Raw genomic sequence first — 18,140 nt, 5'->3', positions numbered from 1 at the left:
GTCTGTCTGCTCAACTTTTCCCCTGCTCAAACATGCTGTACTTTCTAAAATGCTCTTGCTGCATTCTAACACTACATCTTTTATCACCCGGCCAGTGCTGGATACCTCTAGGTAGTCTAAGGACACTAGCGGTGCGCGCGGGGCTGGCTGGTGTTGTTTTTGCTGGTGTTGTTTTTTCTGTATTTTCTCACACCCCGTTTTAGATTTGTGAGTTTGGGTGGAGACATTATTCGCAACACGCCTCTTCTTCATTTTAATGAAGCTTGGAAGGAAAATAAACACGACGAGCTCCCGGTTTCATCTGATTCTATGCAGCGAGTGCAGCTCTGCTCCAAACAGATTAGAAAACTAATCTCAAACCTTTTTCTCTTCTGACACAGAGAATTATCCCCGTTTGAGGATTGACACCGATTAATGACATTCTGGGGGAGATTACATGATCCTGTGAACTACAGGTTATGAAACAACTCACAACCAAAATAAATGCATTCAGACAGGCCTTTCTGAATGTAATAAAATGTGTGCAACAATCTACGGAGTAATCAAAAGGCTGAAATTGAAGAGAAAACCATGTGTTTGATTCTGGTAGAAGCACTTAGGGCTCCCCCTATTGGAGAGCCACACAAAAATATGTAAATTAAACTAACATCGAGCTTCTCTGCGCCTCAATAACTGGGTGAAGGGTATTCTGTCCGAGCATGTTTCATTATCTGAGCTCTATGTCAACTCGGAAAAGCTTCCAATAGCCACAAATTACCCCATCATCTAGTATGATGCATGTTTTTGCCAGAACACTTACTCAAGAAAGCAAAAAAAGGTTTTCAATGGACACGTATAAACCACCCTCACCAAAAACAAGAATACCTGCGGAAGAAAAGAGCATCACATCTCCCCTAATTGAGACTCTTATTCGATCCAGATGAAACTCTTCTGTCAGACATAGTACAGTACGTGCACTTCTGTTCCAGCAGAGAAGTACCAAATAATAATTTAGGAAGCGAAACACAAAACCTCTAACAGTAATAAAGCGCCCCGTTCCAAAAAAGACTCGCAAACACATTTTTTGCTGCACTAGCACATTTATAATCTGTCAGTTTCGAGTAATTATGCACCACATAGGTAGGTAAACAACAAGGTGCTGTGAGCAGCTTACTGATGTCATGTCACCTCAGATTTCATTTCGTGCTGTCACTTGTTACCTGGCGCTGCCTACAGTGCTTAGGTTTTAGTGAATATAGTTGTGGACTGCGAATTGCAAAACAGTTGTATAGAAAATGTTGCACTCGCAGGATGAATCCAATGTGAAGAGTCAACGCAGTTAACGTGTGTACAATCAAAAAAAGTCAATAGAATACAATAGAAGGATATTCCCATAGACACTTATACAGTCTATAGAGTGCACTCCACTAGGCATATGATAGATTATAAAGTCTGTGTGTTACCTTTTCATGGTGTTCAATGAGGATTTCCACCACAATGTTTTGGAACTTAAGGTCCATGATGGCGGCGACAGTCTCCTCCTGTGGCCTCATTAATGTGGGTCCAAACACCACGCCCAGGTTGGCCACGGTCATCAGATTCTGCTTGCTGTGTGCCGCCACGCTGGGGAAAATAACCACTCACATTATAGCCGCTTAATTTCAACTAAACAACTTAACTTCACAAAGACAGGGTAGTCCAAGAATAAAAAAGGGCAGAGCTCCAGTAGCGTAACTGTAATGGGTCATTATTTCCCCCTCCCCCAAAAAAAGTTACATAAGCAGATGAGAAAGGGAATCCAAAAATAATGTTAAATAAAGGCTTAGTCGCTGGCTGAAAAACAGCCCTTGAACACAAGACAAGTTTTTTCTACCCTTCAAAACTGGAGGTGGTAAACCACCCAGATCTGGATGCACTCATCTTCCAGCTCATTAAATTAGTAGATGGTGGCCTATGCAACAGCTAGTTCAAAGACATTTTTAAACCCAATGTAAAATAATGAATTTGATGCCAGCAACAAATCCCAAAAAGTTAGGACAGGGCCAATGCTTATTGCTGCACTCCAGCATCTCTCCTGTGACTGGTAACTGAGGAGACCAACTGCTGTATTTTTAAAAGCCAAACGTTTCTCGCTTGAGATAGGGTTTCAGCTGCGGGGCCTCCTTTGTTATTTGTATTTGTATTTGTAATTTCATTATGACGCCAATCGGCCCTTTCAGACATGCACTCCTTCCCATTAATCTGATGGTGTTTGAACTTGTCAGCTTCGTGTTTGTATGAGCGCCCTGGCCACAGTTGCGATTGCAATCTTACCAACTTGGCGTGTGTGACTTTTACTTATTTTCTCTACAACACAAGTCTAAACTGCATGCAGTCACATTAGCAGATAGAAACACACGATTAAGACTGCAAATCTTGTTCAGCTCACTGAAAGGTTTGAATGTTTGCTGTTGTCATCTAGAATCGCCATTCCTTATTCAGTAAAGGGGCAGCTGAAGCACACACAGGCCCGAAAACACAGGGACACTGCTTCTAGTGACAGTGACAGATGGAACTAAAGAGTGAAGTTACACTACTCTAGTGTCACTGTTGATAATGCTTGTGGGCACAAGGGCAACAAGTCTTGAAGCACATTATGCACAGTATGCATGCGTATGCTGTCTCTTTTTGTCATTCTTACATTTCTCAATTAACCCAGGGGGAATACTAATGCAAACATGACCCAGTATCCATGTACTGTACAATGTTTTCCATGTCAGGAAAGGACTCATGGATGACTCGTCAATGTAGGATTGTAGGTAGAACCAGTTTAGCATCCTTTCATTTTGGACTATGCCACAGAGTGTGGTTTAGCAAAATCTGTGCACATCTTTTTAATAATTATGGTGCCTTCACAGATGAAAATCACCCTTGCTATATGCATTAATGTAACCCCATGCCATTACAGATTCTGGTTGTGACTCCTAAAAGTAATTACTAATTTCAGATGCCCAAATTCTCTGCAATTTTAGTTTGAGAATTTTTAAAACTGCTGCCGAAATATTTGCTCCTGTAGTCTTTCAGAGCATAGCAGCGGTTAACACATTCACCTTACATCCAAAAGACCCCTGGTTTGAGATGGGCAAGAGACACGAAGCTAGTCTAAAAGAAGGGTGGCTTGTTCATGAACTCCTAGTGCTGGTAAATGTGAGGATAAGGGTATTTCATGTCAAATGTGTGCCAAATCAAATATGCAGATACATTTGCTGTGCTGATCCTTTGGGAGCAGAAATAAGGGAGCAGCTGAAAGTACCGCGGAGTCTTTTCCTCTGACTCAGTGGCATTCACAATCACATTACTGATCAGTTCTGTTTGTTTGTTTTTTAACTTTAAACAACATCCCTTTTATTGTTTTGTCACTTGTTGATGGCATTAGAGTCAAGCATATATTTTTTTAAAAATCACACTTTCAAGTTTTACTTTTACTTTAGTAATTGTGAAAGACATTAGCCAAACTGACACCTTGCAGCACTGTATGATGCTTTGTGTCATATGAAATGTATATAAAACGCTTAAAAAACACTACAATTAAGTTTAATTACTATGAACTTTCTATTAATATTTTTGTTCACATATAATTATTCTGGGGGATTTTTTTCAGATTTTCTTTTCAAAAGCACACAACATGGCCATTGATTAAGCTTTCTCTTTGTGTTCTGAATGCGAGTATGTATTAATCTCTTCATCATATTGCCATCGCTGACATGTAAAGAGGCCAGGGGATGGATCCACCTTACCAAATGATATTTACATTGAGGAAAGACTGGAGTTTTATTTAATGTCACCTACATCCATTCCAAAACTGGGAGTTCAATAGGTACAACTATATTAAGTGGTCAAGAAAAAGAAAAGTTGAAAAAACCTTTATTTGAAGAAAAAGTTATACGGACAGGTGAAGAGATTTCATACTCCAAATATGATGATATGCAGTGCAGCTGCAGAGAGACAGTTTAAATAGCTTCAAAGGATGCCTTTGAAGACAAAAACATTGGTGACAACTCACATTTATAACATCTCTGAAACCATTTCAGATAGGAGTGTGAAATTCTGGCTTTGCTTCCTTCCCCTGCAGGACATGCACACACGCCAACTTCAGAAAAATATTCGAGTCTCTCCAGTCTGGAGAATTTCACGCTGGATAATCCAAATTCAATTTCAATAGCGCTGCCTTTTTACCACAGCCTGATTCTGCAGCGGGTTTCTATGAAATAAGATCCACCAGACTTTCACTGCCTCAGGGAAGAGGGATTATTTACTTATCTTCAATTTGCTCATATTTAGTTTATAAAAAGCTTGCTGAGGTAAAACCTTGTAATGTTAGCTAACATTATTTCTTAAAATCTTTCTTCCTATCTAATCTCGCAAATGGAATGATGCACAATAGTGGTCCGTCCAGGGGTGTATACAGTAATCTCAAGAGAGGGCTTAATTTGAGTGGTCTATTTCATTTCGTTTCGCCCGTGGGCTGCAAAACAGCATGATGAACAGGTACGGCAGGCTACTCAATCCTCCCTCGACAACTTTAAATATACAACAAAATGACCTTAGAAAAAGAAAAAGAAAAGAAAAAAGAATCGAGACGCTAGTGGCATCAATTTTCTTACCCAGCAGTCACTGAGTAGACAGAGAAGAGATGGAGTGACAGCAGGGAAGGGGGAGTGAAAAGAGTGGGAGTGAGGGAGAGAGAGAGAGAAAAAGCATGTGGAGTGAGAATAAGGAGACAGACAGGAAGAGCAGAAAGAGAGAACTGAGAGAGAGAGAGAGAGAGAGAGAGAGAGAGAGAGAGAGAGAGAGAGAGAGAGAGAGAGAGAGAGAGAGGGGGTGGAGATTGGCTGAACTATGACCAAGGAACTATGAACACTCACTTGGCCAGATGCTTCATAAGCAGCCCGAGGACTTGTCGATTCCTCTCCGGTAGTTTGTGGACCAGGCAGTGGACGGCTTGGATGCGAGACTCGGGACTACCGCCCTCTGTTCAAATGCAGAAACAGCCGTGTACTCATATTAAACTACAAGGAATTCTCTGTGCTCCTCGCATGGCAAGGAGCCAGCACAGCTCAGATGGTACACTGTACAGTAGGAAATTTAAATAGATGATGAAAAATTCTAGTCGCTGCTGATTTGAGTGAGGTTTCGAGGTAAAGAGCTCTATGTTACTTCAAAAAGGCCTAAAAGTATTTATCAGAAGTCTGGGAATGTTTTAAAATGAGCAAAAGTTGGTGGACCTTTAAGCGTGCAACAATCAGAGGCTATCCCTCTCAAGTGTATGGGATTAAGCATTAGAGGAAAATACATCCCAGTTCAAATAAATGAAGAAGAGGTGTGATGGTGATATACGGTCTGAAGCCTCCCAGAATTTGGCAGCAGGGACCACTATGCTGGCGGAGAAGATAGCTTTACGTTACTGTCGCTACCGTATAAAGGGTTGTGTTAAAACCCCCAAGATCATCTCTTAAACACTTCCTCACACATGGGCATCTGACCGCCCACACGCTAACACACACAGGCACACAAAATATCATTACTATGGGAACGACAAGGATTTAAACATGGCAAAAGCTTCTTATGGATGCTGTCATCCATCAAAAAAAATATTCATTGCTAATCCATTTTTCCCCCCTCGTTATGAGGGCATTGCGAGCGCCTGATAAAAATGTCAACCTGATCCAATTATAGCACTTGTTGTAATAAGATTCAAGTTTGGCTTGATTTAAAACATTTCATACAGAAATTATGTTATGTGGGCAGAAAAAAAACCCTATTTTTTCCCTTCTTTTTTTTTCCTCTTCAAGGTCACTGGATGATTTTGATCCAGGATCTTTAATGGCTTTTTTGGCCACAAATTTAGTCCCATGTTAAACAGGTAGCGATTATATGGAGATTGGAATAAGCTCATCTGCAATGAAAAGACAAATGCAACTAAGCCAAAGGGAGCTGAAAGCCTCTTTGGTAGGGTTAGAATCAAGAACAAATGCACTGAGTGCTGCGAGTAACACACTGATACCACGCAGGAAGACATAAAAAGGCGATAATTAGCAATCAAGACACGCACACACCACACAATAGCTTTCAGACATAAGAAAGGTGACCACTGTTGCCCAACTTCCCTTAAAAGCACAAAGTTTAAACAAAGTTAGTAAAATTTAATTTAAAAGTGTTTTTATTGTGTCTCACTTCACTGCTCCTTTTCAATAACCCCCCGAAGAAGAACTAAGTAATGAACTCAGCTGCTTCAATTGATAAAATGCCCATTTCGCACTGATACGGCACATACATACACTTCTGTTTGCGTATGGTCTGCGCTCAGATGAAGAGCTGGTACATGAGGCGGTAGAACTTACTTGCGGGGCTAATGAACTCTTTGTAAAGTTCATAGGTCATCAGCGGCTCAGGAAGGCTCCTTCGCAGAGATAGTGAGAGAAAGAGAGACGGGTTGGGGGGCGGTGGGAGGGAGAAGGAGAGTTAAAGTGAGCAAGAGGGACAGAAATAGCTGGCACACTGTTTTATAGGGTCTGCACACAGCAATGATTAATGTGGCCAGGCCAGGAGATGGAATTAGACGGTGCACGCGTTGAGATAACCAAGTTCATCTGAAGGTACTTTCACACTGCAGCTGGATAGTGGCCAAAGCTACTTAGCCTCAGAGGAAACTGAGGAGATTGAGGCCGTTTTACTTCAGCAGGTCATGGAAGTAAAAGACAAATTAGAAAAACACTGTGTTGATTTAATATAGCACGTCAATAATGATAAGGGTACGGTAACTAAAATGCTGAGGTAAAACTTCTCAACTAAGTAATGTCCCAGAGTCCACAGTCCTCTCCATCAGTCTGCTTTTTGGAAGTGGTCAGTCCACACAAGTTTAACCCCCCTGACTAGGTTCATCATTTACATCCTAATTACATAGCAGTGACTGTTTGAAGACCTCCATAGTGACAAAATAAAACAAGTAATCGAAACCCCCCACCCCAAAAAACGGTATTAGTTTCTTTTTAGTATTTTTAATATGCATAAAAGAAAGCAGGCAAATTCCCAACTTTAAATGCAAATTTTCCTCCAATCAAGCAACAAGCAAAGCCAACTCAATTTGTTGCAACAGCATGTCGACAAAATCAGATTGGCATTTAAAATTATACCGCTTCATCTTCTTGCAGCCAAACTACATTTTTAATCTCTGAACTTCACCCACACTCGCTGCCAACCTGGAAGGAGTTATTGACTGTGGAACATGCATATCATGAGCATTATGAGTTCGCAAGGAGTTAATTATACAAAGGCACTCTGCATAATTAAATCTGTAGCCATTTTATAAAATAAAGCATCGGCGCTGGATGCAGTGTTTCGCATTCAAGCAAGCGGAAAGGACCGCATTCATCAAAGGAGTTGTCGTGGGGTCAGAAATAGACTTGCTTGGATGCACAACAGCACAGTTTGACGGTTTATAAGATGAAAAAATATAATTACCTACTAAGCGTCTTTCCCCCCAAATAAGAGTTCCTGCACTCTTAACAGTGCAGCTATTAACATCTAATGAAGACAAAAAGCTACTGTACTCTTGAGCTGCTGAGAAGGGATGGCGGTAAGCTCTATTTGTCATATTTCAAATTAATTAGACGAATTAATTAAAAGTTTGTTAATAGGTACAATTCAACCAGAGGGTTTAGGTGTAACGTCTAGAGCTGAAGTGACTGCAAAAGCGATTAGAAGAATCAATTACCTTATTTAAACACTTGCTGTGCTGCAATGTTTTAGTATCAATGCTTGCCACTGCTTGGTGAAACAAATAACTCACAGGTGTGTGCGTGTCTTTCACATTAAAACATCACACTAATCCTTACCTCAGATAAAGCTTCAGTGCACTTGTTATTGTCTTAACATCCCAGTCTTCGCTGGCTGACAAATCCACTTCGTCGCTCTTCTCATCTATAAGAATCACAAACTTAGCATCACTGCAATTACTCACTGACTGAGGTATTCGCACCGAGGCGCCAATTAACTACCCTGTTCATATTATGCACAACAAATATGTGATTTAAATATGTAACTTGTAATTAGCCATATGAGGATAAAAAGCATTCCTGCTAGCCTTCGGGGGTCGCGTTTCGCCCCAGAGGATATGGAAGGAAGTTGCAGCATCTGTAGAGGGCTGCTGGCTTTATACTCATTACAAGTTTAATTAATCCCTTACTACTTCACTGACTCCACAGGGACTCCAAGGGTGTGTTGTGCTGAAAATTTGCGGGGGTGGGGTAGGGGGGGCTTTAGTCACACCGTAAGTAGCCTCTGATGAACTACAGAGGAAGTGCAATGTGTCAGTGAAGTGTTTGGAGTCTGACACATGTACAGCTTAGGGTCTTAGCCACCACACAGACTTTAGCTTCACGGGTGTTAGGTGGTCTGTTAATAGGAAATCTATTTATTTTTTATTTGATCTATCCACTGCAGGCAAGAGGACCGCGTGTCTCTCCGTCTGCATAATCCACAAAATTGCCTGTCCAGTGTCAACTTCTGAAAGCAAACGTTTTTAGGAAGCATGTGTAGCCAGGTGTGTCTCCACATGTGAGACTGATGGAGTTTGCAGAGGTGCTGTAGTCTTGCAAAAACAGGCCTGATTTGGCCAGGTCGGTGTATGCACAAACACAGCTGGAGCAGTTGGAGGAGCACTGATTGCAAAACTGTTAACGACACAGCATCCACCGAGGTTCAGTTCTATATTATTTTCTTTTGTGTTAGCAACAATAAAGACTAGGCAACCAACACCGTGCTGTGTGGGGACTTAATAAGCACAGCGGCAGAGTGACATAACACCAGCAGAAAAACTTTTCATCATACACAAAATATTAAGAAGGGAAAAGTTTGTTAAATAAAAATAGGGAATTTACTCTCCTTCACAGACTTTCAAATTTGAGGATAAGCTGATTGAAAGCCTGGACCAGTATGAAAGTAAGCCTATTCATGAGATAAGTAAATACCACATCCTGACCCAAACCCGAACAAACAAGTGATGTGCAGAAATTGGAAATGAAGCGATGGTTGTGTGACGTATGTGCTGTAAGGATGTTCAGTGGCACTAAAATGTAAAGACTAAGATGTGCAACTGATGCCAACTGGAAAAAGAAGAAGGGAGGAAGCAAATGCTGTTCAGGATTAAGATGAAGCAACAACCACATGCAGCACCTGTCAGTGTTTGCTTCCTGCGTGACTGATTTGTTCTTTTATTCTCAAACAACCAGCTCACAGGTAATTCTTCCAAAGTGCCTGACCCACGGTTAACCACTTACCCGTAACTCTATCTCGGTCGATTTAGGAAACGCCTGTATCCCCACCTTTCCTGAAAGGTCTCAAACCAAAAATAGCCGACATTCAAACTAGAAAGGAGTCGTAGGTTATAATTTTTCTCTCAAGATTTTTCATTTATTAATTTTCTATAAATTATACAGTCAAAAAAGCACCTCATTAGCTTCTTACTTCAGGTGTGGCTATTCAGAGCAGCTATTGCATGAGTTTATTTTTGCGCTGTGCACACTCACACTGCAAAATGTCCTAACCGCCTGCTTGGTTCATCTAGTGACAGATGACTCTTCTTTATCATCTGGGTTTTTTGGGCACAAAGAGGCCACAGTGTGCCTGGCGGGTCAGTATTCAAGCGATACCATTTAACCAATGAAGGTGCACCATAAACCTTTTCAGCATCTGTTCAGGTCTAATTCAGTGTTTAACAACTTTTGCTTTGAACTGTAAAATATTAAATGCCTGACTTTGCTCCTTGGAAATGTGCATTCATTAAATTTACCTATGCAATTACATCTGGAGGACCAAAACCTCCAATTCAGCAGCTATTATGACCATATCGCCACCGACACCACACGCTGCCCTGCCCGTTCTGTCTGAACCACAGACAGGTCAGAGAGGGAACGGAGCTCACTTTTACAGGTTTCTTCCTGTTATATTGTTGTCTGTCATTCAATAGGTGCCGCTCTCTTTGTTTGTACTGTAATATGATGGGAGAATTTTGTATCACTTTGTCCTCTCAGATTGGACCGTGGCCATGTTGGTGGGTGAGAGATGAAAAGGAGGAGGTGTGGGAGGATCCAAAGTCTTTCTTCAGGGTTTAAAGCTTGTTTCACCCACTCACTGTGAACTGTTGTATGCAAGAAATGTTTGTGAATGTGTCTGTGGAGAAGTAACACACAACTGCTGTCATACATATTAGTCATTTCAGGGATAAAATACGAGTTGCGTTTAGATAGAAATATTTAGGCACAGATTAAATCGTTATTTTTCTTTAAATGAGTAACATGCAGATTCTCAAGACTAGTGATGGAAGTTTTCTATACTTTAAGGCTTTAAAGAAACTTCCGTAGCAGAGCATTAATGGAGTCTACCGCATGAGTCGGCGGGCTGGAAGGCTGCAAGGTTTTGGAGAGGAAGCTGAGACAGGCTGGCGGCTGCCTGAGTTTGTTGTCATTCTGAACACAGAGCTGAAAGTGAGCTGGTGTCTGCTGGAGACAGCAGGAAACCAGAGAGCAGACAGGGAGCAATGGAAAGGACAGAGGACAAGTTCTATAGAAAGGGAGTTGAGTGAAAGGGATTCGAGACGAGTAAGAGGCATAAAGGTAATTGAGAAAGGCAACTGACAGACTAAGCCATCTGCGAGCACACAAGAGGCCATCCTACTGGCGTGTTAATGAAGGAAAAGCCAAAAAGCAGAAGAATGTGAATAGGATGGACCTCGTTGGGTTGTCTCGGGGGGCTTAAAACTGAATGAAAGCGAAGCCAAGCTACACACTGGCACTTGTTGCACTTCAGAGAGCCACGGGTACCAGTGGGCTGAGTCACGGGATGATTTCCAATCGCTATCTTTTTAATATCACCCCTAACAGACACATCCAGACACATCCATTACATCAGCATATTCAACTAACTAGGGGCGACCTAATTTCACAGAGATAGTGCGGTGGCATTAAATTAAAATTTGTAACTTTATTCAGTCCTTACTTAAAAAACTAAAAATCTATGTGAGAAAAAGAAGAGAATGAAGAACTTACCAATCATTAATGAGAGGAGCTTCTGGACCTTGGAGCTTACCCCCACAACCCTATACAGGCCTTGGTCATTAATGCCTAGAATATAACAATAATAAAAATAATACACCTCTACTTGCATATTACTTACAATACAATAATGACAATTATTGAAATAATATATTTGCAGCATGATTTCAATTTTAACCAAGTTCATTATGAGGTAACAACATGCATAAAAATATCAGTTTTTAGAGGATCTTTTTATGAAGAGGTGGCCAGATAAGAGCAAATAAGTAAGAATAATGCCGTGAAAAGGCAGTTGCATGTCTTCAGTACAAGGTGCCTGCAGGTGATGCTGGGAAGTCTTTTGCCTTTTCAATACTGGAGAAAGTCTGCCCCCTTGTGTACAGATAAAGGCTTGCATGCATGTTACCTACTATTATTACTATCCACCAACACTGAAATTTATCCTGCAATTTTCCATATGCTAGCATCAGATATTTACATTATTAAATATATTTATAGCTCACCTCTTTTCTCTATTGCACTGATGGAATTCTTCACAAAACTGAAACCAACGTCATCCAACTGAGCGTCGACTACAGGTAGGGAAAAAATGAAGACGAAAAAAAACACCGATGCTTATAAAATTGTGATATCACATAATTTTACAGATTCAGTGTCTGGCACAGCTGGATCCTTACTTCCACGTTCTTTAGAATAAGTCCTCATAAGATAATGTCCGACCTGTTAAAGTAACAACCACAAAACACAGACGTAGAGTTTTAAAGTTTACGCAATATATTTTTGGGGAGTTCTAAGTATATGTTGGTGTAAAGCTACATGTATTTGCTCTCTACAAGATGGCAGTTAAAGAGAATGTATTAAAACTCCATGAGTGAGTGGTAGATGATGACATTGTGAAAGCTGACTCACAGGCTCCTTCCCACCCATGGCTTGCATCCAAAACTTGTGGTCATCCTCAGACAGAGCCTGCACTGTAAGCACCGTTCCTGGCCTGGGAGAGAGCCATACCACACTTGTATTAGGAAAAGCATCAGAGGTATAGTTTTGTAAAATATTAAGGAGTGCATGAAATGTATTTGCAAAAAAGCAAAAAAAAAAACCACCCTCTGCCACATACATCTTAGATTGGTTGTACTACAAAGAAGAGGCCAGCTGGTTTTATGACACTTCCAATCATGTAGGAACAAATGGGTATCAAGTTACTCATTACAGGGCGAACAGATGTGTGCACTGACATTTCCATTCTAAATTTAAGGTATTGCTCTTCTATTAATACTACAGAAAAGGGGCGGCGCAGGGTTAAGTTCTGTGACAAAACGGGATATATATTACAGCATGATGCGTGAGGGCGGTCCTCCAAAACAACCCCTGCAGTGCTGCCCTCGGCTATCCAAAACATAGCAACAAACACCAAGTGTGTGTGTGGAGCTAAGCCCTTTAGCAAAACAGATCTATGTGCTCTGTGAACAGTCTGTGGACAACATTTACATTGTGTTCAAGCAAAAGTCATCCAGCAGGCAATAACAAATAATGTGTCACCAGTAATCCAAATTAAACGACAAGTTTAATACAAGCAAGATTTTATCACAGTGTGTTTGAGAACATAGTAAGTGACAATATACCGATCTGTTATATCGAGGTCTAAACAGAACCTCCGGTCCAACACATCTGTCGTTTTCCGGACACAGGATTTGAGTGTGATGGACTCTGTTTCCCCCTGGAACAAAAAAACATCAAAATATGGTTGGTTATTTAAAAAAGAAAATGCATGACAAAATGAACGTTGTAATGGAAAGTAAAAGACTGAACAGAGTCTGATTTTTTTTTAGTGTGCGGCACTTCCACTCACAATCTTTCCTCCTGATCGGTGGTCAAAAGTCACCATGTGCAGGATCTTTTGCTCTTTAACAAATGTGCAGTAACGCTTGACCCAACTTGAACCAAAAGGAGGTGGCCCTAGATGAAACACAAATATTAACAACATACTGTAAACATTTCATGTGGTTTAAGTCATAACAAGCCCTTTTGGGCTCTGCTGCAACACGCTAACACACAATTGACAGTTCCAGTGTGGTTCTCCCCGGATAACGCTCGCAGTTTTCGCAATGTCCTTTTTAGCGAGCGAGTGACAAAAAAATACGCAACAGTAAGCAAATTCAGTTAAAACATCTACAGTGTCAGCAACAAGTGCAACTTCAGGAACTTATCCTGTGTTTCAACTTTCTGTGTCACGCTACAGCAACGTTGCTGCTGATTTACATAAAAATATCTGATATATCACCTCCATTTACACATTTGATTAGCAGCAACAACAAAAAATCCCCTTCTAATAAGGAAGAGTTATATTTGTGCTTTTTTTTGTCGCTCAGAGTTTGGCTGCCTGCTGCGCTTTATTAACTAAAATGTTATACACATACTATTACATGATCACAAACAAGTCTTACGTTTTTCTTGTACATAGAGGTAGCCTTCAAAACTGATGGGACTCGTCTGTCTGTACTCTTGCGGTGCCTCTCTGATCCTCTTCATCAGCTCGTTTACTTCCGACCGAGTGCCCTCAAATCGATTCCTTGTCTAAGAGGGAGAGGAAGCAAGCGCACACTCCAGGAAGTCACTTTCGGCCGCTTGGTAGGGATGGCCTCCAGAGGCCTCATTAAGTCACAGCTTGTATTTTTATGGCTTCCATAAAACACCTTCAACTTTTTGAAATTAGCTGCTAATTTACAGTATATAAATGTAAAGGTAAGAATGAAACTGTGTCCTGCAGGATAGGAGAAATCGAAACAACAGAGGTGTGACCTGAAGCGGTAAAGAAAACAAAACATATTTTTCTCAGGAGTTGATGGCCAAATGAAGATAAACAGACAAGTAAATACTAGATCGGAACATGAAGAGGCCTTTTTCCCTATTTAGTGACCAAAAAGTTAAAATTTAATCTTCTGTTTTCTACACTTAAGACCTTTCTTCTGTTCCTCTCAAAGTGCAAGGGAAATGACATATATAAACATTTGCTATCATGGTAACAATTAGGCAAAAAAAAGTATTATTTACATTTTGAATATTAATCTGCAGCTCTCGTTTATAATGGTCAAAGTCCTTGGCGAGCTCAAAGCCCTGGTGATAAAAGGTGAAGACTGTCTGAAAGAAGGCCAGCATCTACAAGGAAAACACATGAGACGAAGAAAAAGACCAGAGATAAAAGGTCAGCAAGTAAAAGAGAAACTTGCAAACTATATCCACATAATGACAGGATACGATGGAATTGTTTAGTAACTTTTAGTCAGGCAAAAACTTGTGACGGTGTAGGACTTCACATATTGCCTTTTTGTTTTAATACGGAAGGGGTTTGGGATTTCTGTCATAAAGCAATACTGTTATGACCATCTGTATCTGACATTAAGTGTCGGGATCTGTAATTTTCCATAGTGGTTTTAGCTGTAACAAATCTACTAATCTGAGTCAGTATTAAAGTTACAGATTTCGTTTCCCAAGAAAGTAGATCCTTACTTACAAATATTTTCACATCTATTAGAAGGTAGGCACACTTTGTACAAGGGGAAATTTCAAAGACACCAACTCGATTTAGTGTGGGGTTGTTGAAAATGCACCCCTAGAAATAGAGCTCTACCTTTTAATCCATCATTTCATACTGTAAATCAGGCTAATCCCATGTACTGTATACACTAGCACATCGGTTTTGTTTTAAGACATTCATTGTGGTATGAATGAAACACCGCGCCAGTGCTTTTATGCCATTTTAGGTCAGTTACTCACCGGTTCCACACACTCAAACTTCTTTCTCTCTTGGATCTCCTGCAGTTTACACACGTAGTCCAGCGACTCCTCCTGAAAGTGCCTCCTCATGATTTCCACCTGCGTGTCTGCCTGGAGAGGTGGAGAACACACCCCATCATAATTATAGTTACAGGCAGAAGCGCGGAAGCAAAGAAGAAACATCACAATTTTAGTTTTTTTGGTGCAATTTGGGACATTGAGGTCTACCTTGGTATGGCTTTAAATTGGTATAGAAGACATACTGAAGTTAGTAAATCAAAATCTGACACCAATGTTTAGCTAATTTCTACCACCCCCACCAAAAAAAACCAGGTTTGCTGTGTGATCAACCTCCATTTCTTGTCTCTTTGGACAAAGAAAAGCCACACACGCTAAAAGAGACGAAAACTGAAGGAAGTGCAGGGATCCGTCTTCAAGGACGGCAAAAGCAGTACAAGTCAAAGCGAACTTAAATGTCATTCAGACCATACAAAGACTGCACAGGACACCACGGCTTCCTTCCTTGTAGCTTAATGTGCAAACTGTTGATAAAGTGAGAAACACAATCTTTCTGATATCTATCTATCTGGCCATTATCACTGCTTCTTGTGCTTTGCAAGCCAGAGCTAACCCCACTGACTGATGGTGAGAAAAGACACACCAGTATTCACATCTACGGAACAAGGGGCGACACTGAACTCTAACCTACCAGTAGGGAATTTGAACAAAGAAAATATCTACTTATTTCATTTCTGTGATTATTAGTATTTGAAAAATGCCCAGAAGTATCATAACCATCCAGGAACTACAAAGCAGCAAGGCTTGAATACTAGAAATACATTTTAAGTGCCATAGAGTATGCATATTTTCACACTACAGCAAGTTTGTTTCAATATTGTCAAGTAAACATCCAGCTCTGATTACTACAGATACCAAAGTTCTCACTTGTAGTTCACACACCAGGTTTATATTTAGTATAAACTGTTCACTGAGTTGTCCTAACAGCTGATGGAGTTCATGACCCTTGTAGCAAGGAATGAAATATGGGGTCTATTTATACAAGTCTGCTAAAAATCAGTATTGGTGCCACAGACTCTTGTCTTATAAGAGTCCCAAAGAATACAAAACCCCGCAGTCGTGATGTTAACAGTTCTAACCACCCCCTGGTTGGTGGATCTAACGTACGGGCCAGCTTTACAGGGTTTCATCACAAAACACAAAAAAACATTGTTTTGTAAAAGGTGGCTCAGTTCGTCGTAACTCAAAAAATGTCAGCTTGTGGTAGTGCAGCGGGGATTGATCCACAAACTGCAGCAGCCACGGTCAACCTCAGAGGTGCGGTACAAAAGAGCACACATTTCCTTTTCAAACAAGCCAGGAAAACTATTGCTGCAAGGCATGCCAGTGGAAACCCAAAGCAGTCGACCAGGTTTTGCAGCCTCATGGAACCGAACGATAAAGCCAGAACCGGAATTCAGACACTAAACAAAACATCTGCTTGAATAATCTTACTGTCATAATAAATTCATATCATGTATGTCACACAGAGCGGTCAGGCAATGATAAAGATACCTCTTGCAGTTGCGGCTCTTTCTTCTTTGATGACATATTTAGAAGCTTTTCCAAAGAACTGTAGTATTTCTCTGTTTCCTTTTCATATCTCTTTCTTTCCGCCTTAACAAAATACAGGGGGAAAAAAGCAGTAAAATTAAAGGAGAAGAAATACTTCCTTATTTTTGGGAATTAAAGTAAGAAGCTGTATGTGTAGTAAAATCCATTAAACATTAACTACAGAAACTACAAATGCATTTTTTATAGTTATTAAGGGCATCAAGCCTACAAAAACCAGACTGTTTAAGGGAAATAGATTTTGGAATGAGAGGCCCTTACCCTTAATGCACCAAGCTGCTCTTTCCTGAACTTCTCCAGAGGTTTCATTAAGGTTTCTGTGATGTTCCTCATCTACGGAGAATAAATGCCTTCATTAGTGCTCATTTCAGTGACATGCTTCATTAATAAAACTTTTACTTACTTACTTACTCACGACATTCAAAACTTTCCAGTCTTAACGAACGAGCGGCTCTCTGTAGTTACTTGCCACTACTCTTGCCACTTGTACCATGTTGCATAATCCATCCTTTCATTTTAATAATGCTGCCATGCTTTTCAGACATTTGCACATTGCAAAACAATGACAAGAACATGTGCAATTTTTATCTGTTACTGTCCTTCCTTGGTGACACATTATCTGGCCCATATTTACATACTTGAACTGCCACATGAAAAAACTGTGGACTACCACCTGGAGCATATTTGGCTTTGCACCAGTTGTTGTCTATTAGCATGCCAGCAAGGTAAACAGACAAAGTATAAGGCCACACTCGGCAGCTTCTCTGCTCAATGGTAAATGGCCTGCATTTGTATAGCGCTTTTCTAGTCCATAGGACCCCAAAGCGCTTTACACTACATTCAGTCATTCACCCATTCACACACACATTCACACACTGGCGATAGCAAGCTACATTGTAGCCACAGCTGCCCTGGGGCACACTGACAGAGGCGAGGCTGCCGGACACAGGCGCCACCGGGCCCTCTGACCACCACCAGTAGGCAAACACGGGGTTAGTATCTTGCCCAAGGATATTTGGCATGCAGCCAGGAGGCAGCCTGGGATCGAACCACCGACCTTCTGATTAGTGGCTGACCTGCTCTGCCACCTGAGCTACAGCCACCCCATCTCAAAGTGAGTCAAGATCACATTGAACTGTAAGTGTAAACATTGGGACTTCATTCCCAGCTCATCCTCTGCCAATCCTCCCCCAAAAAAACCCCAACCCAAAACATAAGTAAGTATTAAAAAAAAAACTGTACTGCAATCATTCTCAGCCAAGATGGCTGTAACTTTATATAAACAGTATCAATAGAATCTTTGTGGAGATTTAAAGCTGAAGCTCCATTGTGGCTTCTTAAAAGTTGATAATATGCCAACATTTGAGCGGCTCAATGTTTCGTTTTTTACCTCTAAACAATACTAATTACTAAAAAAAAAACTTTTGTCTTCCAGTAGTGCATTATTAAAGTTACTGTACGTAACGTCTTTACTCCAGAGTTTCTTCTGTGCTGAGAACAAAGCATGTCTGTACTTGTTTGGCCATAGTACTTTTCCTTACGCTGCATGGTGATGTCATCGCACTTTACTCTGAGGATTCCTGCGCTAAGTCTGTGCTTACGGTCTGAGCATGATGCTGTAATAGGCATCTCCGCAAGCTACTGATGATGGGTTCACTCCCTAACCCC

At 40.8% G+C, this 18,140-nt stretch overlaps 1 protein-coding gene across 2 annotated transcripts in view; it reads right to left on the bottom strand.

The window, feature by feature from the left end:
• The window catches only part of arhgap10 (Rho GTPase activating protein 10), a 55,421-nt gene that overhangs the window by 17,322 nt on the left and 19,959 nt on the right, over window positions 1-18,140 (bottom strand). For both annotated transcript variants that reach the window (XM_080879610.1, XM_080879609.1), the window contains exons 4-18: window positions 16,734-16,805; window positions 16,416-16,517; window positions 14,844-14,954; window positions 14,121-14,225; window positions 13,514-13,643; window positions 12,919-13,025; window positions 12,692-12,786; window positions 11,979-12,060; window positions 11,747-11,789; window positions 11,573-11,641; window positions 11,064-11,138; window positions 7,854-7,938; window positions 6,360-6,418; window positions 4,884-4,989; window positions 1,443-1,602 (exon numbers count right to left, since the gene is read on the bottom strand). In XM_080879610.1, coding sequence (XP_080735736.1) covers window positions 1,443-1,602; window positions 4,884-4,989; window positions 6,360-6,418; window positions 7,854-7,938; window positions 11,064-11,138; window positions 11,573-11,641; window positions 11,747-11,789; window positions 11,979-12,060; window positions 12,692-12,786; window positions 12,919-13,025; window positions 13,514-13,643; window positions 14,121-14,225; window positions 14,844-14,954; window positions 16,416-16,517; window positions 16,734-16,805 — 1,401 coding nt within the window. The remainder of the gene's footprint in view (window positions 1-1,442; window positions 1,603-4,883; window positions 4,990-6,359; window positions 6,419-7,853; window positions 7,939-11,063; window positions 11,139-11,572; window positions 11,642-11,746; window positions 11,790-11,978; window positions 12,061-12,691; window positions 12,787-12,918; window positions 13,026-13,513; window positions 13,644-14,120; window positions 14,226-14,843; window positions 14,955-16,415; window positions 16,518-16,733; window positions 16,806-18,140) is intronic.

The sequence above is a fragment of the Rhamphochromis sp. 'chilingali' genome (genome assembly GCF_963969265.1).
Source record: "Rhamphochromis sp. 'chilingali' genome assembly, chromosome: 4".
NCBI lineage: Eukaryota > Metazoa > Chordata > Actinopteri > Cichliformes > Cichlidae > Rhamphochromis > Rhamphochromis sp. 'chilingali'.
Note: the sequence above shows the minus strand (reverse complement) of the source record. Positions and strands in the feature narration are given on the sequence as shown.